Here is a 24,193-nt window from a genome sequence, read left to right as displayed (position 1 = left end):
GCGGCTCGGAAAGCAGCACAGGGAGGGAGGACGTGTGCAGAACCCTAGGTGTCGAGTCTGGGGAAACCGCACTGGGGCGGGCGTCACACTGTTCTTGCAACTTTTCCACAGACTTGAGCTTTTTCAAAATAAAACAACGGATGCGTGGGGGGTGGTGGATGGAGAATAGAATAAAAGTCCCGGGTTTAAAAGAAACGGAGCCCCGGACAAGTCAGACGACATGGGGTTTGTACGTGGCAGTGGGGCTGTCCTGTTTCTAGTGACGCTGCGTGGGCAGATGGGGACTGCGGGCAGACGGGGACCCGGGCAGTGGGGGCCCACGGGCAGACGCGGGACCACGGGCAGCGGGCGTCAGTGGGTAGACGGGGACCCGGGCAGTGGGGGCCCGCGGGCAGACGCGGGACCACGGGCAGCGGGCGTCAGTGGGCAGACGGGAACCGTGGGCAGACAGGGACGCGGGCAGTGGGGGCCCGTGGGCAGATGGGGGACCATGGGCAGCGGGGGTCGGCGGGCAGACGGGGACCACGGGCAGACGGGGACCCGGGCAGTGGGGGCCACGGGCAGACGGGGGAACGTGGGCAGCGGGGGTCGGTGGGCAGACGGGGACCGCGGGCAGACGGGGGTCGGTGGGCAGATGGGGACCACAGGCAGCGGCACAGCCCTATGGTGTGTGTCATCACGGCCTCCAGCTTGGGGGTACAGAGGGGTGGGGGTTTAGGAGAAGTTGCCCAGGCCGCTGGCCAGAGGCCGTCCAATCTGAACAGGAAGTTGGGCGCTAACATTGTTGTGAGGTCAGACACAAAAGCACTCTGAAGGGTCTACACCACTCTGCGCGTGCAGTAGCCGGTCCCAGGGGCAAAGTGAGTCTAAACAAGCACAGCGGGAGGGCGGGACCCGGCCGAGAGGGGACACCAGCCGGCCGCCCCGCCCAGGCTCCCTCGGCTTCAGGGATCTGAGGCCTGGCAGCTGGGCCGCGGGAATGAGGCCGCCCCCCCTCCTCCTGGTGACCACCCGCCCAGCCAGGCCAACTGCTGCGTCAGGGACACGACGTCCCCGAAAACCCCGGCCGCCTCACCTCCTCCGCCCCGGTGACTGAGTACGCATGCCCCTTCACCAGCTTCTGGAAGGTGATGGCCTCCGAGTCCGCCATGCTGGTGATCTGGAGACAGGGGAGGAATCAGGTGGACGCAGCGGCCTCGCCCTCACCCCTGCTCCCTCCAGTCCCTCCACCAAACCCCCGCCCCCCGGGCCTGGGGGAGGACAACCTCCCGGCTGCCTGTGGACGGAGCAGGCCTGGGGAGCCCAGCGGAGGGGCGCTCACAGCCCTCTGCAGGGGGCACGGGAGAGGGCACGCCCTCAGGGTGCTGGAGGCCCTGGTGGCCCAGCCCGCTGCTCCCAGGAGGACAGCTGTTTGCCGTGGCTGCTGATGTGCCCTGTTGTGTTAGCACCTCCTCAGCCCCCCAACCTCAACCACTGGGCGGAAGGGGGGCTGCTGTGTTGGTGACCAGGCAGAGGGGCCGAGAGGAGGGTCTTCTGCCCCAACACGGTGTGCGGGCGAAGTCAGGGTCCTTTCCACTTGGTGCAGCTCCGCGGACGCCTCCCTCCCCCGCCCCCCTGCCCCCCCTCCCCCGGCTGGATGGGGAGACGCCTGATTCACGAACCGCTTAGTGAGGCCAATTAGGTCTTCAAATTTGCTGGGTAGGAGTTTGTTTTCTAGCAAGTTGCCCAGAGACTTGGGCCCCGAGAGTGGGGGCTTCTCACGTCTGTCCCCGCAGGGAACAAGCCCGCGGCAGCACCGGGCTCCAGAGTGGGCTCGGCCTGGAAGAGGCCTGGGGACGGGACGCAGGGCGACCCTGCCTTCCTCTGGGGGCCGTGCGGCAAGGCCGCCATGAGATGTCCCCCCCGATGCCTCCTGCAGCACCCCCCCCAGGCCCCTGGGCCCCGAGGCAGCGCAGGGGAGGCTGCGGGGGGCAGGAGTCTGGACATGGTCCGGCCCCTGAGACCTGCCGAGGGGTGGGGGCCTCGGGGAACCTGTGGTCCAGGCTGGCCACGCCCTCGCCCACCAGCGGCCCGCAGACAGCCTGGCGGTGGCCACCCATCCAGGTGATGCGCACGCCGTGCTGAAGGGGCTGGGCTCCCAACAGCCAGAGCAGGCAGGGAGGGGCCCGGACTCACGTCGATGGAGCAGCCCAGGAGGGAGCCTTTCTGTAGAGCCTTCTGGATGATCTTGAACAGGTTGGGAGGGGCCTTCCTCAGCTCGTACCACTCGGCGATGCCCCCGGTGAAGTCCTCGAAGCCCTCCGTGGTGGCGCCGCCCGAGAGCGCCTCATAGCAGCCGTTGACCCTGAGGGGAGACGGAAGCCGCTGCCCCTGTGTCCCCGGCTGCCCCAGGCCTCCCTTGTGGGCAGCTCCAGGGACCCTCCGCTCGGATTCCCCCCCACGTGGCCGCCCGAAAATCTCCTAGAACCTCGGGGGTGGAAGGTCCGACCTCCCACACGGACTGTCTGTCCGTCCTGACGGCGAGGACAGCCTGCTCAGGGGCTGTTGGGCATCTACAGCTCAACACAGGCCACAGGGAAGTGACGAGAGCACCTCTACACGCAGAGCGCCCCACGCTGCACCTGACGGCCCTGTGGTGGCCCGCGGCTTCCGGCTGCGCCGTCTGGACCCGCGACTGAGAAGCGGTTCTCCCAGCCGGCCGTGGGGACCCCGGCCCTCCTCCCCACAGGGGCCGCAGGGGACGGGTCCCTCGTCCGTGGACTCCGCACCCTTGTGTCCTGCCTGCGGCGGGTACACACCGGCAGAAACCGTGCTGCCCCGGGCTGATGAAAATGTGACATGACCCGGCAGTGACCCGCGAGGGAAGCGGGTCCTTCCCGAGCCAGCCCTGGGCGCCACAGCCCGTCCCAGCGCACAGCGTCGGGAAGGGCCATCACCGTGGGGTATCGGGGCGCGGTGTGGCCGGCAGCCCGCGAGCCCAGTTCTGGCCAAAGCGGTCCTTGTGTAGAACGCGACTCCTGCTCGAGGTGGTCCTTGAACACCACCTGCTCTCCCCAGAAGCCGGGGCGGTCGGGGGGCAGGGTTGCTCACTTGGCATAGGCCTTCTCCAGCAGGGCGCTCCAGAACTCGCTGCCCTCTGCCGAGTGCACGAACAGCAGCTCCCCGTCCTTGGTGGGCAGCCTGTCGTCCACGACCACGTCCACCCACTCGCCGTACTGCCAGAACTGCGGGCGCACAGACACGGGGGTGCTGGAGGGGGTGCTGGGGGGGCCAGCAGGGGACCCCGGGCCTCGGCGGCCCCTCGGCACAGGCTCCGCCAGCCCATCCCGGGAGGCGGGTCCTCGCTGAGGAACAGAGGGCACGGCCCACGTCCTTCCCTCTGAGCCCGCCCCCCCCCCCATTCTTCCCCACCTCGTGCTCTCCTTCACCAGCATCGAAGGAGCACGCCAAGCAGCACCTCGCCATTGTGTCCCTTTACTAGAACTTGGGGATTCCTTCCTGAGCACCCTGCTTTACCTCCCTCCACAGAAGTCCCTAGAGGTTCCCCGCTGCTATCCTCTCTGGGTCCCCGTCAGGGGCAGGCCAGGGAGTTCCTGCAGTCTCTCAAAGTCCTTTGTAGAACAGCGTGTCCTAGGAGTCGCCAAACACTGGGGTCTGATAAACTTGACCAAGCCAGGGGATCTGTTCCAGCGTCCAGGACCTGTTCCTAGCCCCCAGCACTTGTCCTTAGACACCAGGACCCATTCCTGGCCCTCAGCACCTGCCCTTAGCCCCCAGGACCTGTCCTTAGTCCCTAGGATCCATTCCTGTCCCCCAGCACCTGTCCTTAGCCCCCAGGACCTGTCCTTGGCCCCCAGCACCTGCCCTTAGCCCCTAGGACCTGCCATTAGTCCTTAGGACCCATTCCTGGCCCCCAGCACCTGTCCTTAGTCCCCAGGACCCATTCCTGGCCCCCAGGACCTGTCTTTAGTCCCCAGCACTGTCCTTAGCCCCCAGGACCTGTCCTTAGTCCCTAGGACCCATTCCTGGCCCCCAGGACCTGTCCTTAGCCCCCAGGACCCATTCCTGGCCCCCAGCACCTGTCCTTAGCCCCCAGGACCCATTCCTGGCCCCCAGGACCTGTCCTTAGTCCCCAGGACCTGTCCTTAGCCCCCAGCACCTGCCCTTAGCTCCCAGGACCTGCCATTAGTCCTTAGGACCCATTCCTGGCCCCCAGGACCTGTCCTTAGTCCTCAGCACCCATTCCTGGCCCCCAGCACCTGTCCTTAGCCCCCAGGACCCATTCCTGGCCCCCAGCACCTGTCCTTAGCTCCCAGGACCCATTCCTGGCCCCCAGGACTGTCCTTAGTCCCCAGGACTGTCCTTAGCCCCCCAGGACCTGTCCTTAGTCCCCAGCACTGTCCTTAGCCCCCAGCACCTGCTGAGAGAAACTTGAGCCACCTGCTAAGTCACCTGGAAGTGGAAGATCCCAGCATAGTTTTCCTGGAAACTCTGGTTTAGGGGGACAACTCGGGCCAGGATCTCTTCGTTCAAGGTGAGGGAAGCGATGGCCGCCAGCAGCCAGCAGTCACCTGTGAACACAGCACAGAGCTCCAAGCGGGGGGTCTCAGTACCAGGAGGACATCAGACACCATGTGCCCCCTCTGGGAGCTTGAAGCCAAGGACGGGCTGGTGTGGACAGTCCCCACTGAGGGGCAGTTTGGAGGGGGAAGCCCTCCCAGCCCGGCCCCCCGCCCCGGCCCCCTCTGGTGTGAGGACGCAGACGCTTGTGGGAGCGCGGGACTCACCGCTGGGCTTGGGCAGCAGAGGACAGGGTAGAGGGGGGAGACAGAGGGACGGGGTCGGGTGGGGAGGCGGGGCTGGCAGGTCGTGAGTGGGGCAGGTGTGGGTGCCTGGCTGAAGCGGGCGCGGGGGCCGAGGGCACATGGCAGTCACTTCTGGGGCATGGGAGGGCACCGTGCGGGACACAAGAGTGGGGACGGTGGGACGGGCCCTTCCCGTGGCCCACGGGTGACCGAGGCATCACGGGAGCACATGCGCGAGCTGCCACACACCCGGCACCCATGGCAGGTGCTCGGCACACAAGCACCGCGACCGTCCTACGTGGTCGGCTGTGACAGTGCGTGGTGGGGGCTCACATTCTCCCCCCAAAGGCTGCGGCCGGCTGACCCTCCTCCTACAGGCGTGGGCACGCTCCTGCCCCCTCCCAGGACAGTGACAGGAGCAGCCTGGGGGGGGGGGTCCGGGCTGGATAGTGACAGGAGCAGCCCATCGAGAATGCGCCCTGACAGTTCTTCGACGAGACTCTCCCGCTGGCGCTCGGAAGTGACGGCGTGCCAGCGGCTCTGCAGGGAGTGTCCGCCACCAACGGGAGGCAAATGCATCCTCTTGCTCCTTCGGCTGGGGGTGTGGGGGTGCTGGGGACCTCGTGGCCACCGCTCTCCTCCTGGGAGCCCGCGTCCCTCTGAGACTCCAGCTGCCCTGCACGCTCAGTCTGCGAGGTGTTGGCAGTGCAGACCCTGCCCCGATTCCAGGAGGCGGCCCGGCTGAGGGGGTCGGCTCGGGAAACGTGCCTTGACCTTCACTGGTGCGTCGGCGAGAGTGGACAGGTGCCCCGTGAGTCTGCTCGGTGACGTACAGTCCGCTGCTACTGTGGGACGGGCAGTCCGAGAACCAGGCCAACTCGGAGGAAGAGGGGCCGGGGATGGAAAGTCCTGCCAGCAGCCCTGCAGACCCTGGATCAAGCCGTACCTGCAGCCCGACCTGCCTTGGACTTTCCTGGCACATGAGTTGATCACCCCCGTTTCCCTGAGCACCAGGGCAGCTGAGACCCTCCTATGTGCCGGCCACTCCCCAGGAGCCGCAGGGCCATTGCCACATCTGTGGAAGCCTGGACGTGCCTGTGACTCTCACTCTTCTTGAGAGAGCGTGAGATTTTCTGGGACTCTCCGTGGTGCTTGAATTGGGTCTGTCGACACGTGGAGGCAGACGGGCTCGTGGACAGCAGGGGCCCACGTGTGGGGAGCCCAGGGACCGAAGCCAGAGCTCCCACATTTCCTGCACAGCCCCCTTGAGTCCCTGAGCCCCCTTAGACAAGCCGCCGGGTCTGTGGGACTGGGGACTCAGGGTGGCCACCGGGCCCCGAGGGGCAGGGCCGCTCAGAGGTCCCGGCTGACGGCGCTCTGTTCTGGGACGTGACTGGGTGCGGGGAGGACTGGCTCCAGGTGACCGTGCTGCCTTTTGGTGTCTGTAGCCTGACATCTAGGTCAGTGCTGACCGCACACCCAGCTCAGATTACCGCTCGCCACCAGATCCGAAGGCTCTTGCCACATCCCGGGAATCAGTGGCCGTGTTCTGTGGCTTCCGGTTTTCTTCCTCCAGGTCTCCCCTGGCCACCCTGGGGGGGGGGGGGAGCAAGGCCCCAGTGCCCCCTGCCCTCTGGAGACAGCGCTCTTATGCCGGGCTATTCCGATGTAGCTGGTCTCCTCCGGAAGGCGTGTCAACCCAGAGTGTTTTCTGGACGGCAGACCTGCGGCTTTGAGAGGTCGACTTCCTTGCTTCAGGTCACACGTCTGGAAGGTCCCAGAAGATCCCACAAGGGGCAGAGAGGCTCCCCTTCCAGCTCAGGCTCTTAACAGCAGTGAGCAGCGAGCGCAGTCAGCATTCTGGATCAGTGCAGTTTACGGAGAACTCGCTGCACCGTTTCTGTGTAAGTCTTACGGGGCGATTACCCACGTTAGCGTCACCTTTTGGGGATGAAAAACCGAAGCTCGGGGGCCTGTATACCAGACAGCCAGCCGGTCTCGGAAGCAAATCCTCTAAATCAAATCCCAGGTTTTGTTTAAAACCCGAGCCTTGCCAGAGATTTCTTTTGGTTAAGAGGGTCTGATTCCTTTAATGCAGCAGAGACCACAATAGAAATACCCAACCGCAGCCTAAACTTAAAACTATGGGGTAACAAGCCAGCAGCTCCCTGAAATCCTACATCGTATCTTAACACCTGACACCATGCGCCCGTGAGATCCTGAAACGCGTCGCCTGCCCGCTGCAGCGTAAGTCACGGAGGCCACGGGACGGTGGCCTGTCATGGCACCCTGCAGACAACAGCACCAGGAGCACAGCAAACAGGAGGAAACAGGTCAGAGCATTTCACAGCCGAAGACCCGAAACGCCTCTCATCAGGGGCCCCACTAGGGGACCCACGTGGGACCGGGACAGCGGAGTGGCCATCCAAAACATAAAAATCAAGTTCTAGCTCATCTTGTCACAGGAATAAATTCTAAATGAAATAATGTTCACATTGTAAGTATGTATTCTAATACGTTATTGACGTAGTTGATATGTCAATATGGTAAATCGAGCCATTTGTTTTAAGGTTTATTTATTTTTGAGAGAGAGACAGAGAGAGACAGAGCGTGAGAGGCAGAGGGGCAGAGAGAGAAGGAGTCACAGAATCTGAAGCAGGCTCCAGGCTCCGCGCTGTCAGCACAGAGCCCGACGCGGGGCTTGAACTCACGAACTGTGAATCATGACCTGAGCTGAAGTCGATGCTCAACCGACTGAGCCACCCAGACACCCAAACGAGCCATTTGTTTTATTTATATATTTATTGCCTATGTATTTATACCATATATTTAAAAAAAAAATTTTAACATTTGTTCATTTTTGAGTGAGACAGAGCGTAAGCGGGGAGGGGCAGAGAGAGAGGGAGACACAGAATCTGAAGCAGGCTCCAGGCTCTGACTGCCAGCACAGAGCCCGACATGGGGCTCGAACTCACGAACCTCGAGATCATGACCTGAGCTGAAGTAAGATGCTCAACCAACTGAACCACCCAGGCGCCCCTACAAATACGATATTTTTATAAATCCATGGACATTCTGGAAAAGACAACAGGAGAATTCCAGTGAAGACATGTTATCGACTTGTAACCTGGAAGCCATAAGCTTTTTTCTTTAAAGAGTTTTTTATTTTTTTAAGTAATCTCCACCTCCAACGTGGGGCTTGGACTCATGAACAAGAGCCATGCGCTCCAACAGAGCCAGCAGGCGCCCCTGAAGCCATAAACTTTTTATATGACACATTTAACGACGCTAAAGTAAAAAGAAAAAAGTCTACATGGTAAAAATATCATGATCAAGTCAAACTAAGAAAGTAACAAGCAAAAATATCTATTATTCAGATCCCAGACGAGACGTTATATAGAAAGATTTCTAGGGGCGCCTGGGTGGCTCAGTCGGTTGGGCGTCCAACTTTGGCTCAGGTCACAATCTCGCGGTATGTGGGTTCGAGCCCCGCGTCGGGCTCTGGGCTGACTGCTCGGAGCCTGGAGCCTGTTTCGGATTCTGTGTCTCCCTCTCTCTCTGACCCTCCCCCGTTCATGCTCTGTCTCTCTCTGTCTCAAAAATAAAATGTTAAAAAAAAAAAAAAAGAAAGATTTCTAGTAAATGATGAAATGAAAGCTCCATAGAAAAATGGACAAAGATATAAGCAGTTGACGGAGAAAGGAAAAACCAGTGTCTCGGCCATATTCAGGGCGCCTGGCCGGCTCAGTTGGTGGAGCAGTGGCTGTTCATTTTGGGGTCGTGAGTTCGAGCCCCACACTGGGCACAGAGATCATTTAAAAAAATTTAAAAACCCCAAATGTTGAAGGGTGCTCCCGTCACTCGTCATAAAAGAAATATAAAGGGAAGTTCCCCTGAACCACTTCCACCTGTCAGATCGCACAGTAAGGTCCTGTGGTCCCGGAGGGGCCGGGGGAGACCCACTCGCGCCTGTCCATGAGCAGTCACACCACGTGGAGTGCGTGCCCCCGAAATCCCAGGTGCAGGAGTCGTCCACGGACACGCTCACGTGAACCAAGGACGGTGATAAGTCATTTCCTAGAGTCCTGGTCATCCGTCCACAGAGTGGAGCGACGATGTTCTCTGGGGACACGGACCAGCCTCCGAGAGGTCGCGTAAACCAGAGCAGGGCACAGAACATGCGTAGGACACGCCAGGAAAGGGAAAAAGACAGGTGGGAGAGAAGGTGGGGAGCGCCGTGGGTCCCTCTGTAAGTCCTGTCTTCACAAACTGAAGGTATTTCTGGATGACTGTTGTATGTGTCCTTTGACATAAACGCTAGGGACGTTTTGACGCCCTCAACGGATTAGCTGGTCATGTCATCCCTTAGAGTAAGGAGAAAAATAGCTTACTATCGTTCTTCTAAATGAAAATTATTTCCGGTCGAGGCCTCCCGTAAGAACTGGTCAACCGTCGGCAAGAACAGCTAATCAGTTCGCCTCCTCCTGGGCCCCCAACGTGTATCCTGTTGAGAAGTTACCAGGTATTCCTTGAGAAAGGGTTCCTGCGGTCAAGTGCATTTCCACAGGACGGGCAAAGCTAACCAGGTCAAGAGTGGAGGCTGCTTAGAGCTTTCCGGTAATTCTATGGGGTCAGGGGAGAGGGGTGCAATGCATTTCCCACGTCTCCGACCCCGGAACCTTCTGGCTTGCTTGGGGAGGGCGCGTCGGCTGCCGGCCCACCCGGGCAGGGTCCCTGGACCGGGCCCCTCAGAACCAGCTCCTCCTGGGGGTCCGGCGAGGCTCCCCTGTGGCAGTCTGGCATCGGCCCGAAAGGCAGGGGCCTCCTCCGGCAGCTAAGGTCCTTCTGACCCCACCTGCATCTCCTCTCTGGATGGTGACACCAACTTCTTTCCGGATCGTCTTTTCTTCACTGTTTTTCTCTACGGGGTTTACCATGTGCACTACGGGGAGGGGTTGGGCCCCACTGAGGCGAGGCATGTGCAAATGCTGGCACATTCCGTCCACTTGGTCTAAAGCTGTGACTCACCCTCTCATCCTGGGAGCCCGATGCCCGCCCCGGTCTGTGCAGCGCCCCGGCCGTGGGCAGGGACAAGTGTCAGAGCCGGGTCACTACGGGTCCTTGAACACGCTGGCTGCCGGCCACATCCATCGTTAATGGAGCAGACAAGGCCGTGCCCGGAGGGCTAGACAGACTAGCCCTTCCCACATCCAGGTTCCCGCCCCCCCACACCCAGCTGCACCCCTGCCCGGCCTGTTCTGTCCTGGGAGACACTCGACTGGTACAGGCCTGAGAGGCCTCTCTGGCCCGCTTCCTGCCCTAGAAGCCCACCCAGGTGCCCCAACAGCCCGGGCTCAGTCAGGCAGGAGCTGCCCACAGGCGCCTGCACCCTCTTCCTGAACACAGCATAAGACAGTCCTCGCCCTGCTCGGAGACCGGACCTGAGTAGCGCCCTGGAGAGCGAGGGGGTCCGAGTCCAGGCCAGGGGCAGCTAGAAGGCCAGCATTCTAGAAATCACCGGGGCAGGGTGCAGGGCCTCAAGGCTGACTTGTCCTTCACTTAGGTGGACAGAGACCCTCCCCTCCCCAGCAGGGACCTCTGGGTCCCCTCACAGGTGTGTGTGCTCCAGGCTGTGTGCGCACCTGTTCCCTCAAGCAGCTGACCTCACTGGAACCTTCTGTCACCTCCCATCGCCTGCCTTCACTGGAACCTTCCGTCACCTCCCGTCACTGGAACTTCCCTCACCTGCCTTCACTGGAACCTTCCGTCACCTTCCGTCACTGGAACTTCCCTCACCTGCCCTCACTGGAACCTTCCTTCACCTTCCCTCACCTGCGCTCTCCGGAACCTTCCCTCACCTGTGTCACCCCTGGAGGTACCTGGGCAGACTCCACCCTCCCCGGTTCCCGTCTGGTTCTGGTTCTGGCTCTCGGCTGCCCTGTCTGCCCACTCTGCCTGGGTGTGTCCTTCCAGCGTGGCCCCCGCACACCCTGTTCCACGCTGGGCCTTCAGGAACCCCCGACGGCCGGGGTGGGGGGCGGGGACCCAGGTGGGACGAGCGCAGGCTGCGGGCTAAGAAGACCGGATTTGAAGCCCGCCCCGCTCGTGGTGTATGAACCCGGGGACATGTCTCCCTTTCTCTGACCCCAGGTTTTCTCGGCCATGCAGGCGGATAGGGAAGCCGAGGTCCATGGGGGGGGGGGGCTTCAGAGATGAACCCCAAATGCTCTGCGTGAAGGTGAAATGTGACCACACGCCTTCTTCTGGCGGAAGGACCGCAAACGGGAGACGTCTCCGAGGCCGGGGTCTGTGGCCCCGGAAGGGGTGACAGCTGACAATGGGGGTGGGCTTGGGGGGGCCCCTTACAGAACACAACCGCCCCTGCCCCTGCGGGTGGATGACCACGTTCTCCCCATGTGACTTGCCGTGGGTTTTCAGAGGGATTTTTACCCACGAATTTTGTGCCTAAGGCAGAGAGACTTCCTGTACTCATTTATTCACGTGTCTGAGGACTATTTGGTGACCGTCTCTCTGGCCCACCCTCAGGCACCTGCTCCTGGGCTCCAGGGAACCCCTCCCTCCTAACTTGCCTGGGAAAAGTGGGACTGGTTGTGTCTCTGGGTCCTTGGGCACAGCCGCCTCGCCCTCTGGACCCCGACAAAGGCTTGACTGTGTCCAGGGGGGCTCACCCGCCTCCAGGCACCCCCCCATTCCCCACACAGGCCGCGCCCAGGACACGGCCTCCCCGGTTGCCTTATGAATGGCTCCTTCAAGGCCCTTCTGAAAAGGTGAATTCAGACACAGCCGTGTCAGTACATTTCCAGGGCTGTGCTCCCCGGGCCTTCGCCCTTGTCCTGAAGGGCAGCTTGGTGCACGACCGAGGTCACCTGGGGCCCCCTGCGGGGCACGGACAGAGGTTACTAACACCTGCGGCTGCCGGGAGTTTCTCCCAGCGGGGAGCACGGTGATACGTCTGGGTGCTCCCTCTCTGCCCCTGCCATCAGCCCTTCCCTCCGCAAGCAGGAAACTGAGGCACAGAGTCCAGGAGACGCTGGGCTTTTGTCCCCCGTCCCAGCTGTGGGTCCTCACGTCCCAGCACGGCTGCTGTGGCCTGTCCCCAGAGAACGGAAGATTCGTGAGGGCAGGGCCCGTGTCACCGTGAGCACATATGTGTCCGTGTCCATGATGCACACATGCGGCACGCGCACACACGCACACACGCACACACACACACACACACACACGCACACACCAAAAACGAAGACCGAGGAAGCTCTTCATCTCCGACAGAGCAGACAGCCCAAGGCCAGCCCGCTGCCTCCAGGAAGCCCTCCCAGCCTCAGCACGCCCCACGGTTGCTTCTCTCAGGGCCTGTGGGACCTGCCTATATGGTTCACCCCCAGGGGCGTGGTCACCAACTCCCCTCCCCCACCCCAGGGAATCCGTCTGGATGCTTTTCTGACCGTCAGCTTTGGGTGGGGGGCTGGCGCATCTAGTGGGTGGTGGCACAGCCCCCACGAGCACCCGGCCCCCACCGTCCACGGCCCTGAGGCCGGGGAGCCCTGCCCTGCCTCCCGTCCTGCTTGACCCGGGGCTCACTGCCTCGGTGTTTTTCCTTTGCTTTCCGTGGTGACGGCGACGTAAACACCAAACAGACCAAGATGCCGAGGCTGCTTCCGCCCACACTTGACCCTGCAGACACACGTGTGGTTAACAGTGTCCAGCAGCTGGGAGACCCCGCCCCCAGGTCACCCCGGAGCTTCTCCACAGGAGGTGCACACCCTGCCAGGGGCCCAGGCCTTGAGATGGTGGCTGATGAGTCACTGGGGGCGTCCCTTCCGTGACGGTTTCATGCCGAGAGCAGCCCAGAAGAGGGAAGAGGGTAGCCGCAAACTGGAATTCCCCCCCCCCCAGACGACACTCAATCACTTCTCATTTACATCCACGGCTGTGGGGAGGGGACACCCCTCGGGTCCCCTCTTACTCCCACCTGTCAGCCTTGGTTAACCAGCTGGCAGCCAGCAGCCAGTGACCCCTCCCTTCCCCTGCTGGAGCAGGGCCCTAAAAGGAGGCTGGGGGGTGGGGAGAGCTGAAGACACAGCCCTGAAGTTCCCAGCCTCACTCTGCACTTGCCTGGATCAGGGACGCTCGGAAGGGAGGCCCTGCCGCCCAGACCAGGAGGAAGAAGCCACCAGGTGCCTGTTTCCTCTGCGGTCCCAGCTCGTGGACCCACGCCCCTCCTCCCCCGTCCCTGCTGCCCCCATGGCCCACAGCGGGGATCCCCTCACTTCCAGAGCCCCTGCGGGCCCTCGCAGCAAAGAACGGGGACAGAGCCTCTGGTGGGGGGGGGGGGGCGGCCAGGTCACATGACAAAGCGGCCCACCAAGCACGGGTCCTTCCCTCTGATGCGGCCCCCCGGCCAGATGGAGAAACCGAGTCGCACAGCTACACGCGCCGCCCCCAGCCTCACCTGAGCTGCTCGTCCCCGAAGACAACCTCCAACCTGCAGCTTCTAAGGCCCATGCCACGCGCCCGTCGGCATTGCCTAGTGTCACCTCAGCCCCGTGGCGTTTGCGGATGAGGACAACGGAGGCCTGAAGACCCCGGGATTCGCCCAAAGCGAGAGCCGAGTGGCCGAGCCGAGGCCACGCTCTGCCTGACGCACACGCACGTGCTCACTCCTGACCCCGCTAGTCACACCTGTTGCGTGGCTCTGGGGGGGACGCACAGGCCTGCGGGGACCGTCCTGCCCAAGGGCAAGGGACGGGAGGCTGGACCCCGACACGGCCCGCTGCGCCACCCCCGGGGTAGCTGCGACGCACACGAGGCTCCTGGCAGTTACACTTGGAAAATTAAACCCAGCTCGTCGCCTGCATTAGTCCCTCCTCAGGGGCTCCCAAGTGGCTCACGGCACAGAGTGCAGACACGGACCCCGTCCTTCAGCGTTGGAGTGCACCCGCTGGCCAGGCGCCGGACGCCGTGTGGACCACCCTCAGCCCGACGCTCCCTCGCCCGCACTGCCGCTGCGTGGACACTGGTGGGGTGATCCGAGCCAGGCTCCTGGGACCGCGGAGCAGGGACGTTACTGTCACGGACACGGGCTGAGCCCCGTGGCGGGTGTGGGAGGGACTGGGGTCCGCCAGCAGAGGGTAGCATCCTCTCAGTGTCACAAGTAGCGGGACCTCAGGAAAACGGATCCAAGGGAGCACCCCACAAAGGCCCAGTCACTGTGCCGGCAGGGGGCAGGGGAACCCCATAAAGTCCTCTTGGGCACTCTGGGGCCTCCGCTGCAAGCGTGTGCAGCGAGGGGGCGGGAGATCAGGAGCCCTGCTGTGTGGTGGGCCCGGCTGGGCAGCCAGGGCAGGACAGGGACCCCCCCACCGCTCCTGCCGAACAGCAGGCCTAGTGCTCCAGACTTCCCGGCGGCAGGAAGGGATCTGGGAGCACACGGGAAGCAAGGCCCTGACGGAGCGTTTACAGCTGGCAGGGGGGCGGTGGGAGGAAATGACTCACGGGCGCCTCACATTTGCTCCGAGAGCGAGAGCGGAGGGGCCCCGTGGGGCGGAGGACGCGCCAGCCGAGAGGCACAAGGGAAGGCACTTACTTTCTCCCTCAAAGCAGCTGACACTTAGTTCTTAGTCCTTTTTTCTTTTTTTTTGAGAGAGAGAGAGAGCTCGAGTGTGGGGGAGAGGCAGAGAGAGAGGGAGAGAGAGGGAGGGAGGGAGGGAGGGAGGGAGACAGACAGAGGGAATCCCAAGCAGGTTCCATGCTGTCAGCATGGAGCCCGACTTGGGGCTCGAACCCATGAACCCTGAGATCACGACCTGAGCCAAAATCAAGACTCGGACACTTAACCGACTGAGCCCCCCCAGGAGCCCCAGTCCCAGTCCTTTTTGTTTTTAAACTACACGCATTAGTTTTTAAAAAGGCACCTGCAAATTCAATACAGGGCGTCCTGCGACACCCTACAGCCCCCTACAACGTCCTGCAACATCCATGCAAAGCAAGGAGAATCTGAACCTGCCACCTGGAAGAGCCAAGCTGACGTGAGTCGACACGTCACGTGGTCGCTGAATGGGATCCCGGCTCAGAGTCAGGACGTGAATCTAAAGAAAGTACAGACTTTGCGTAACGATGACAGATATTGACGTAACAAGCGCAGGGACCGTGAGGTGGGGGTGGGGGGAATGGAATTCTCTACTATCTTCCCAATTCTTCTGTGAATCTACAACTGCACTGAAAAATAAAGCCTATTACGTTTCTTAAAAGGCACCTATCATACGAATGACTTTTGAAAACTATCATTTAAATCATCTAGGGGCGCCTGGGTGGCTCGGTCGGTTGGGCGTCCGACTTCGGCTCAGGTCACCATCTCGCGGTTCGTGGGTTCGAGCCCCGCGTCGGGCTCTGGGCTGACAGCTCGGGGCCTGGAGCCTGTTTCAGATTCTGTGTCTCCCTCTCTCTCTGTCCTTCCCCTGCTTGTGCTCTGTCCCTCTCTCTCTCTCTCTCTCTCTCTCTCTCAAAAATAAACATTAACAAAATTTACCTAAAACTGCTTTCCGATACTTACTAGTGGTCATGTTTGGGGGGGGGGGGTTGCATGTGTGTCTTCATCTCAGGGCATCTCTGAGGCCACACCATTTGCCCCGTTTCCCCCCATTTTTATTTATTTTTTATTTTTTATTTTATTTTATTTTTTTTAATGTTTATTTATTTTTGAGACAGAGAGAGACAGAGCATGAACGGGGGAGGGGCAGAGAGAGAGGGAGACACAGAATCGGAAGCAGGCTCCAGGCTCTGAGCTGTCAGCACAGAGCCCGACACGGGGCTCGAACTCACGGACCGTGAGATCATGACCTGAGCCAAAGTCGGACGCTTAACCGACTGAGCCACCCAGGCGCCCCTATTATTTTAATTTTAGAGAGAGCATGTGCGAACAGGGAGGCAGAGGAGGGGGCACAGGGAGGGAGAGAGGGAGAGGAAGAGAGAGAGAGAGAGAGAGAGAGAGACAGAGCATGAACGGGGGAGGGGCAGAGAGAGAGGGAGACACAGAATCGGAAGCAGGCTCCAGGCTCCGAGCCATCAGCCCAGAGCCTGAAGCGGGGCTGGAACTCACGGACCGTGAGATCGTGACCTGAGCTGAAGTCGGACGCTCAACCGACTGAGCCACCCAGGCGCCCCTCCCCCCATTTTTAGAAGAGACGGAGGTTCCGAGTGACGACGCGCCTACGATCTAAGAGGGGACCCCTGGCTGCCACCTCTGTTCATGTGACCAGGTGCCGCTGCCATAGCGCCCCCTTCCAGATGCTTCCGAGCCTGCTGGCACTTGGCGACAGTGACCACCCCGTGCCCAGAGTCAGGGCGAGAGCTCCGTCAACCACATGTCACAGATGGTCATCGATCCAGGAGCCTCCGAGAGGAAGGCTAAGACAGCCAGACGGCGACACGGCGTGAGACAGCTCAGGAAGGACACGCCAGCAGGGGCGTTCTAAGCGGGCTTATCACGCGCGGTTCTGTTTCCGTTCGATCCACTCCAGGGCCTTCACCCCAGGAACGTGAGCTCCGCCGGCTCCTTTCCAGAAGCCCGGTGCTAGTTAAACAAGGTTTAAATCCTGCAACCGTTGCAATTTGGCCCTTAAGGTGTCCTAACACTTCGCGGGCCAGTGTGGGGTGTGGGCCGGTGTGCAGGGGGGCCGGTGTGGGGTGCGGGCCAGCTGCGTGTGACAGGCCAGGTGTGACAGCTGCCATGTGTGTGTCCTGATCTCCCAAACCCCAGGGTTGGCCAAGGCTTCTGCCAACTTGCGGGCCTGTTACGTCCCATCGCTCGAGGAGAGGCTTCTATCTTCTGGCGAGGCGGGGAGGGGGTGGAAAGGAACGAGGGGGGAGGATGGGGGAGGATTCCCGCAGGTAAGAATGTGCTCGGGCATCTCAGGCATCTGCACACACGCACAGGCCAGGCTCGGACCGGCTGGCCGGGTTCTCGAAGAGGCATTTCCCGTGGGGCTCCTGGGGCGCCCAGCCTGACGATTCACACAGCTGCCCTGACCCCCGGCAGGGCCCGGAACTTTCCAGGCCCTCTTGCACAAGTCTAGCCCAGGGCCTAACACGACGGCCCCGGGGTCAGACCGTCTGCGCCCGTGGGCCAGACCCCCAGCTCCCCGGGCCTCAACGTCCTCGCCTATACACCGGGAATAATCACAGGGCCGTGGGGACTTTGCTGTCACAGCTCAGCGTCTGGCACCCGGTACTCACTCGGGACACATGGCTGCTCCTGCTTTGGGCACCAGGGCCTGTGCCAAGCGGGCCAGGAGAGGAGGTGCAGTTCAGGTCAGTTTTGCTCCCGACGGAGCCGCGTAGGGGGCAGGCTGAAGCCGGTAGGGGACACAGGTCTACGGGAGCGGACATCCGCCATTTACCACGAGCGGATTCTGTGAGCATCTTAGACAACTGTCCAGACCCCTCCACAGACTCGGGAGTTTCCCACCGACGCAGGACGCGGCGAGCCCTCCGCCTCAGACCCGCGCCCACCTGCCTGCTGTACGTGTGCACGTCGCACCCACCAAGGCCGCCTCCCGCTGTCGTGATGCCACAGCGAGCAGAGGACGCCCTGGGGCCTGAACTTCCTGCAGCAGACGGCGTCCTCTTCCCTCGCACTGAGTCCCCATCCAGGTCCCTGAGCCCGGAGACCAGAGTCGTCCCCTGGCCCTCAGCCCGCAGCCCGCCATGTCACAGGCCGCGAGCAAGGCAGTCCCCAGGGGGTGGAGGCCAACACCCCAACAGCAGCCCAGAGCAGGGGGCACAGGGGGCCTCGGGGCACACTGGTGCATCTGTGAGCCTCGGCGTGGACCCCTGGGCGGGGGGAGGGGGAGAAATTCCAGGAAGCTTCTGGAAATGGAAATCACCGGGCTTCCTGAGAGGGGAGGAAAGGTGGGGCCTCGCAGACAGGACCCCGCAGCCCCTTCAGATGCCTCACTTACCCAGGGCTCCTTGGCAGATGTCTGTGCGGGTGGCTCCTCCAACAATAAACTCGGGGTCGTCGCAGATCTCCTGGGAACGAGACCCACAAGGTGCCATCAAGCCGCCAGCACACGCTTTTGCGGTCAGGACACCTCGGTTCCCGGTGGGCGCAGCAGGCGCCTTCCCCCCTTCCGCTCCCCCCTCGGAGAAGTTCTGCAGTTATAGACAGACCACCCTGGGTCCTTATCATTCCCCTGCTCCGTGGAACCCCAGCGCTCGTGTCGCCACGCCCGGGGCCACGATGCCACCTCTCTGCCACGTGTGGAGTCCCTTCAGCCTCCGGAGCTGCCCCGCCAGCCACACCAGCCCCCCTCCTCTGTCCCTGCACCTCTCCCCGCCCAACTCTCTGTTTCGCCTCAGACCACATTTCATGACTCACTGCCGCCTCCTCCAGGAAGCCCTCCTTCACCGCCCAGCCCTGGCTCATCTCCGGGATTCTGGGCCCCAGCGCACTTGTACTCTGCGGTTTGGTGTTTAGTTGTGCCCTGTCTGGTGGTGCTGCTGGGTATGTGCAGGGGAACTTTCTAGCCTTCTGAATTCATTCACGGGGCCAGGACACTTGCAGCATCCACGTCCTGTGTGTGGCGCTTTATCTCTCGGAGCCCCTCCAGGAACACAGACGGGCGCGTCCCCATTCTGCGGGTGAGGACGCAGGCGAAGGAGATAAAACCACGGAGAACAATGTGTGGGAAGTTACAGCGAGCGCTCTGTGACAGAGGGCACCGGGATTTGAACTCACGGGCACACAGCCAGCTCGTTCTGCTCCGGAGCTCCTCTAACTGATTAGCAACAAGTCTCTGAGGGCGTTCAGGCCTCGGGATTGTCCCGCAAGTGGCCTGGTGGGAGCCACTGTTGAACTGTTCTGGCCCCTCCTGCCGCCCTCCCTCGGTGTTTCCGGATTCTGAAGCGCTCACCCCACCCCAGAGCCACAGAGGAAGCCGGGGCATAAATCAGGGTTCTCATCAGCTCCGGCAAACCCGGTTTGCAAGGGCTCCACCCCACGGCCCCCGGAGCGCCCCTCCGGTCAAGCAGGAGCCTTTCCCGGGTGTGCCCCAGTCCGGCCCCCGCCCTGCAGCCGAAATCTATAGCAAAGCACATTCCTTTCGTGCCCAGGTCGGTCTGTTTCGGGGGACGGACAGTGAGAACGAGCTTCTGCCGAGGCGAGCTCCCCGCCAGCCGAGCACCCCTGCAGCAGACTAACCTGCACACGGGGCTCCCGCCGCTGTTCCTCCGTGTGCCGGGTGCCTAACCCCGATGGATTTTTCCAGGGGGCTGCAGGGGCAGCCCTGCCAAAGAAGGCTCCAGGGGTGCTTAGAAAACTGACCTTGTGCCCAGCATGGGGGCACTGGATTCAACACGGCTGTGACAGTCCCAGGGGGGCGGCCGAGGGTGTGGGGTCTGGATTGACACCACCGGGGTCGGAACCCAGGCCCTGCCACTTTCGTGGGTTCTAGGACTCTGGCAAGTTCCTTCCCCTCCTTCGGCCTCAGTTTCCTCATCTGTAAAATGGGGACGGTGTGACAAGTATGCTGAGACGCCTCTGTAAGCGCTCCACAGACATCACCTGTTATTATTATCAGGGGAGGACAAGTTGCTGATCCTCCCGGAGCCCAGAGGCAGGAGAAGCAGGTTTGAGGCGGTGTAAGCGAGTCCTGAACCTCTCGGGGAGGTTTGTGCTCAGGGAACAATGGGACTCACGCCTGTCCTAGCTGTGGTTTCCTGCCTGCGTAACTGCAGCCCCCTCCCCAGCCCGTGAGCTCCAGGCCTGGGAAGGAGCACACCCTCTGCCCTCCTGCGCCGACCCCTCCCTGCTCTCCCTTCCTGGGGACCCTGTTCCCCCACCTCCTCCTCTCTGCCTGTCTCCCGTCCCTTCCTCCTCCTTGACTCAGCACAGAGGTCGTTCTCACCTGCCACAGCCTCTCAACCCCCAAATCCGGCCCTGCCCACCACTAACCTGTCCCCTTCCACAGACACCCTCAGAATGTAGCTGGGACACTCCCCCCTTGGAGGCCATAGCAGCCAGGCGCTGCACCCCTTCCCACGGCACTTGCCCTGTTAAAGTCACCAATGACCTTGCTCGTGTCCAAATCCGGGGGCCATTTTGTCTCCCCTGCTTGACCCCAACCACGGCGGTGCTGGAGAAGTTAGGGCGGAGGCAGAGGGCAGTTGCAAGCCGAGGGCTCTGCACACCCACAGACTGGACAGCCTCCTGGTTCCACCCCGGACACCCGTGAGAGCACATATTAACTTTTGCAGGCCCCCATTTCTTCAACCACAGAATGGGACCGTAACAGCCTCCCCTAAGCAGGGGTCCTGAAATGGCTCCAGGCCTCTTTCCTGTCTGGAAGCCCTACAGGCATTTCCACCTGCCCCTAAAGTCGAAAGAGGCAGAAACTATATGCACTGTGCCTGGTACACAGTAGGTACTCAGTTAATGCTTACGGAATGAACGCAGGAGTTAAGTGAAGGAGTGCGTAAACGCACTTTGTAAACTGTGAGTGAAGCGCTATGCTAATGCCAGGGGAATGCGCTCTCTTCTCGACCACTTCCACAACTATAATTTCAGAGGAAGCTCGTTACACTCCTGCATTCATTCACTCACTCATTCCGCGAAGAATCGCCATCTCCCTGTTCACGGACATATTCCAAACACTGGAGACAGAGCCCGGCATTGAATATGTGCTCCGTAAATATTGCTGGATGGGTGAATGGATGTTGCAAAGAGCATTAGCCCTGCTGGGCTCTGGGGTGTATCGGTGAATGATACACATGCTGGCCCCCTGGTCCCCCCAGTTCAGTAGGAAGGACCATAATATGCAACTGTCTCTCTAAATTGTGAAAATACCTGAGGGAAGTCCACAGGGCTCAGTGATGAATAACAAAAGATAAAGAGAGATAAATAAAGAGAAAAACATTTAGGCAACATGTTTCCTTTTAGATGAAGAAATGGAGGCGGAGAGGGTAAATGGTTCAGGCAGGGTCACCCCTCAGGTGACAGAGAATGAACTCAGGGTCCGGGGCATTCCTACAGCACTTGCGGCCTATGGGGGGTGGGGGGTTTGGGGTACCAGGAGGTGACCTGGGAGGTACAGAGGAGTGGTCGCAGGGCAGCAACCTTACTCTCCAGTCAGGAATCTAGAGGCTGGATCCTTGTTTAGGTCTGGTGGGGGAAGCCCATGAAGTCTGCAGAGGTGCAGGTGGCAGGGAATCCAAGGCCAGCTGGGGTTGGGGGGCGGGGGGGCGCGACCACATCAGAGGGCAAGCTGTCCCAAGGCCTGCCAGGGCAGGAGGTACAGGACAAGGGAGCTTAGAGGGGCCCCGAGCTTCCCCAGGGACGATTGTGGGCCAGGCAATGAGGAGGAACATTTGGCCCTTGCTGCACCACCCCAGCCCTTCCTTAATCATCAGGGTAAATATTTGGCCGAGGTCTGGCCAGCTCCCATCTGGAAAACTAAACAGGGAACTCTGATTGGACACATGTAACCACCACGCATGAGACAGTCCTCACTCACAAAGGCCCCAGGCTGTGGATCCCGCCCTCCCCGAAGCAGACCGAAGCAGACCGAAGCAGAGTTGGAGCCCCCCTTTTCCTGGTCACATACTGCCTGCCTCCCAGCTCCCTCCTTTCCCCGCAGCCCCTCCTCCCGCCATCTCCCCACGGGACTCCGATTAGTTTCCTCGGGACCCCCTGACGTCACCGCGACTTTCCGTGGAGTCCGAAGGCGGCTCCCCGGTTGGGCCTGCTAACCGCGCTGGAGGGCAGGGCGCGCCGGACCGGCCGGGGCAGCGCCGGGGCGGGGAGGGGCCGGGCCGCGGGGCGGACGCGCGGGCGCCGAGTAACGGGGAGGGGCGCGCTCCCGGCGGCCGGCGCAGGCCCTCGGCCGGAGGCCTGGACCCCGCACCCCGGACCCCCTGTCCCGCCCCCCGGACTCCTCCCCGGACTCCCTGCCCCCTTGGACTCCTCCCCGGATCCGCGCACCCCTCCCATGCCCCCGAGTTCCCCCCACCGCGCACCCCGCCGTGCCGCCTACCGTGGGCCGCTTCCACACGATGCCCTGCGTCTTGCTGGAGTAGGGTCCCAGCTCCTTGAAGCCCAGGGAAGAAGGGATGGCCGGGAAGGAGGGGTCCTGGAAGAGCGTCCCGGCCTCCAGGCACTCGTCCCTCAGCGCCTCGTAGTCCTGGTTGAGGTACTTGATGGCCTTTTCGTGCGAGCCCAGCCCGTCGGCCGCCTCTCGGTCCTTCGCCAGCTTGGCCGCGATGCCGGCCATGGTGGGGGTCTGGGCAGGGGCGCGGCGAGCGAGGGCCGGTTCTGCAGGGGCGCGGCGAGCGAGGGCGAGCCTGTGTCTGCAGGGGCGCGGCCGGGCCCGGTGCGCTGCGGCTGGACTGCGGTCTGCAGCTCTGCAGGCTGTGATTCCCCCAGCGGGAGGCGCCCCCTCCCGGCGGGGTGTGGCCTCGGCGCCGCGGGGTGTGGCCTCCGGGAGGGGTGTGGCCTCGGCGCCGCGGGGTGTGGCCTCCGGGCGGGAGTGTGGCCTCGGCGCCGGCGCCGTGGGCGGGGGTGTGGCCTTCAGGAGGGATGTGGCCTCGGCGCCGCGGGGCGTGGCCTCCCGGTGGGGGTGTGGTCTCCCGGCGCGGAGCACTGTTGGGGCGGGGGTGCCTCCCCGCGGGGGTGACCTCGGCGCCGTGGGTGGGGTCCGCCACCTGCTGCCGGACCTATAGCTCACTCCGCACCCCCAGGGCAGTAAGGAGGGGGGGGGGACTAGATTCGCTGCCATCAGTTAGTCCCCGACTTTGTGCCAGACACTGTCCCAGCGGCTGTGCAGAGGTCACCTCGTGGGAGCCTCGCAGCGACGCCCTGGTCTCACAGGTGCGAGCGCCCGGCCCACCCACTACCACTGTCGCACACCTGGCCACCGGCAGCACCGGGTTCCAAGGCCTCCAGGCCTGTGATGATCACGGGCAGGGCTGCCGTGCTGGCAAATACAGACATCTTCGCAGGTGAATTCGAATTTCAGGTTAACACCAGTATTTTTTTAGTGTAAGTGTGCCCCAGATACTGCAGGGACGTACTTACACTAAAAGGCTCAGTGGGTGGAGCGTTGGGGCTCTTGATCTTGGGGTCATGAGTTCGAGCTCCACGTGGAGAGTTGGTGATACAGATTACTAAAACACAGGTAATGGTTGTTTGTTGAAACTCACACTGAATGGGGGGCTTGTGTCAATACTGGCAGAGTGTTCGGAGAACAGTGTAGGGTGTCCGGTCCTGGGACAGAGCACGGACAGCGCCGGGTGACCGGTCAGGGACAGAGCGTGGATTGGCAGCTCCCCGGGGGGACTGGGTGGCCCAGGCCTGCATGTCCTGCATCTCCCTGGCACTGATAGGCAGGTGTCTGTGTGTCAGTGGGAAAAGGGGTGGATTAGCCCTCAGTTACTCTGTCCACCCTATCCTACGGGCCATGTGACCTTGTCTGGAAGACATTTTATTTGTTTGTTTTAATTTCATTATTTTTTTAAAGCTTATTTATTTATTTTGACAGAGACTGAGTGAGCCTGAGAACAGGGGAGGGCAGAGAGAGAGGGAGAGAGAGAATCTCAAGCAGGTCAGCACAGAGCCCGACGCGGGGCTCGAACTCACAAATCGTAAGACCATGACCTGAGCTGAAATCAAGAGTCAGACGCTTCACCGACTGAGCCACCAGGCGCCCCTCAATCCTGCATTCCTAACTGGCTTCTCTTTTAGTTTCTCCTTTGAACTATTAAAAAACAAAAAACAAAAAACACCTACTAGTTCCCTCCTTCTTTAATGAGTTAAATAAAATCTTGGACATATGTTCATCTTATATTTTCATGGGAGTCATTATTTTATTTTAAGAAAGTATCTTTTAACACACTTGTGCGCAGGCCTCAGTGTTAACTTCCTGTTTACAGGTGTCATGGGGAGTAGGGGGCGTCTTCATTCCGTGTCCTCCACAGAGGGAACAGGGACCAGCAGGGCTTAATGGGGTGCAGGTTTTAATTTAACATAAAAAAGCCTGCACACTGGCCCGCACCGGTGAACGGACTGCCTTGTGACCCTGGGTACAGCCGCACTGGGGTGCTCCCAGGATGGGGGGGGTCCCCGACTTTGCGGCACATCAGAACCACATGAAAGTATGTGGTTACAAATGCAGACTCCAGGCCTGCCACCCCCAGATGCTGATTCCATAGGAAGTGCTAAGGCTTTGATGGTTGAGGACCAGCAAGGTGGGGCTGTGGGGTCAAGGACAGGCCACCCCAGAATGTGCCCCTGTGGCAGAGTGATTATTCCAGAGAAACACCGGGCCCAGGGGCCTTCAGACCCTCCTCCTTTCAGTGGAAACAAACCCCCACGTGAA

General features: G+C 61.4%; 1 protein-coding gene across 1 annotated transcript in view; it reads right to left on the bottom strand.

Annotated features, from left to right (window-relative positions):
• CAPN2 (calpain 2) overlaps window positions 1-22,249 on the bottom strand; it is a 39,590-nt gene extending 17,341 nt beyond the window's left edge. Inside the window, exons 1-6 of the mRNA XM_042926274.1 lie at window positions 21,854-22,249; window positions 17,783-17,852; window positions 4,453-4,571; window positions 3,091-3,224; window positions 2,176-2,344; window positions 1,076-1,159 (exon numbers count right to left, since the gene is read on the bottom strand). Of these exons, the coding sequence (XP_042782208.1) occupies window positions 1,076-1,159; window positions 2,176-2,344; window positions 3,091-3,224; window positions 4,453-4,571; window positions 17,783-17,852; window positions 21,854-22,090 (813 nt within the window). The 5' untranslated portion in view covers window positions 22,091-22,249. The remainder of the gene's footprint in view (window positions 1-1,075; window positions 1,160-2,175; window positions 2,345-3,090; window positions 3,225-4,452; window positions 4,572-17,782; window positions 17,853-21,853) is intronic.
• Between the last annotated feature and the right edge of the window lie 1,944 nt (window positions 22,250-24,193).

The sequence above is a fragment of the Panthera leo genome, chromosome F3 (genome assembly GCF_018350215.1).
Source record: "Panthera leo isolate Ple1 chromosome F3, P.leo_Ple1_pat1.1, whole genome shotgun sequence".
In the NCBI taxonomy this organism is placed as follows: domain Eukaryota; kingdom Metazoa; phylum Chordata; class Mammalia; order Carnivora; family Felidae; genus Panthera; species Panthera leo.
Note: the sequence above shows the minus strand (reverse complement) of the source record. Positions and strands in the feature narration are given on the sequence as shown.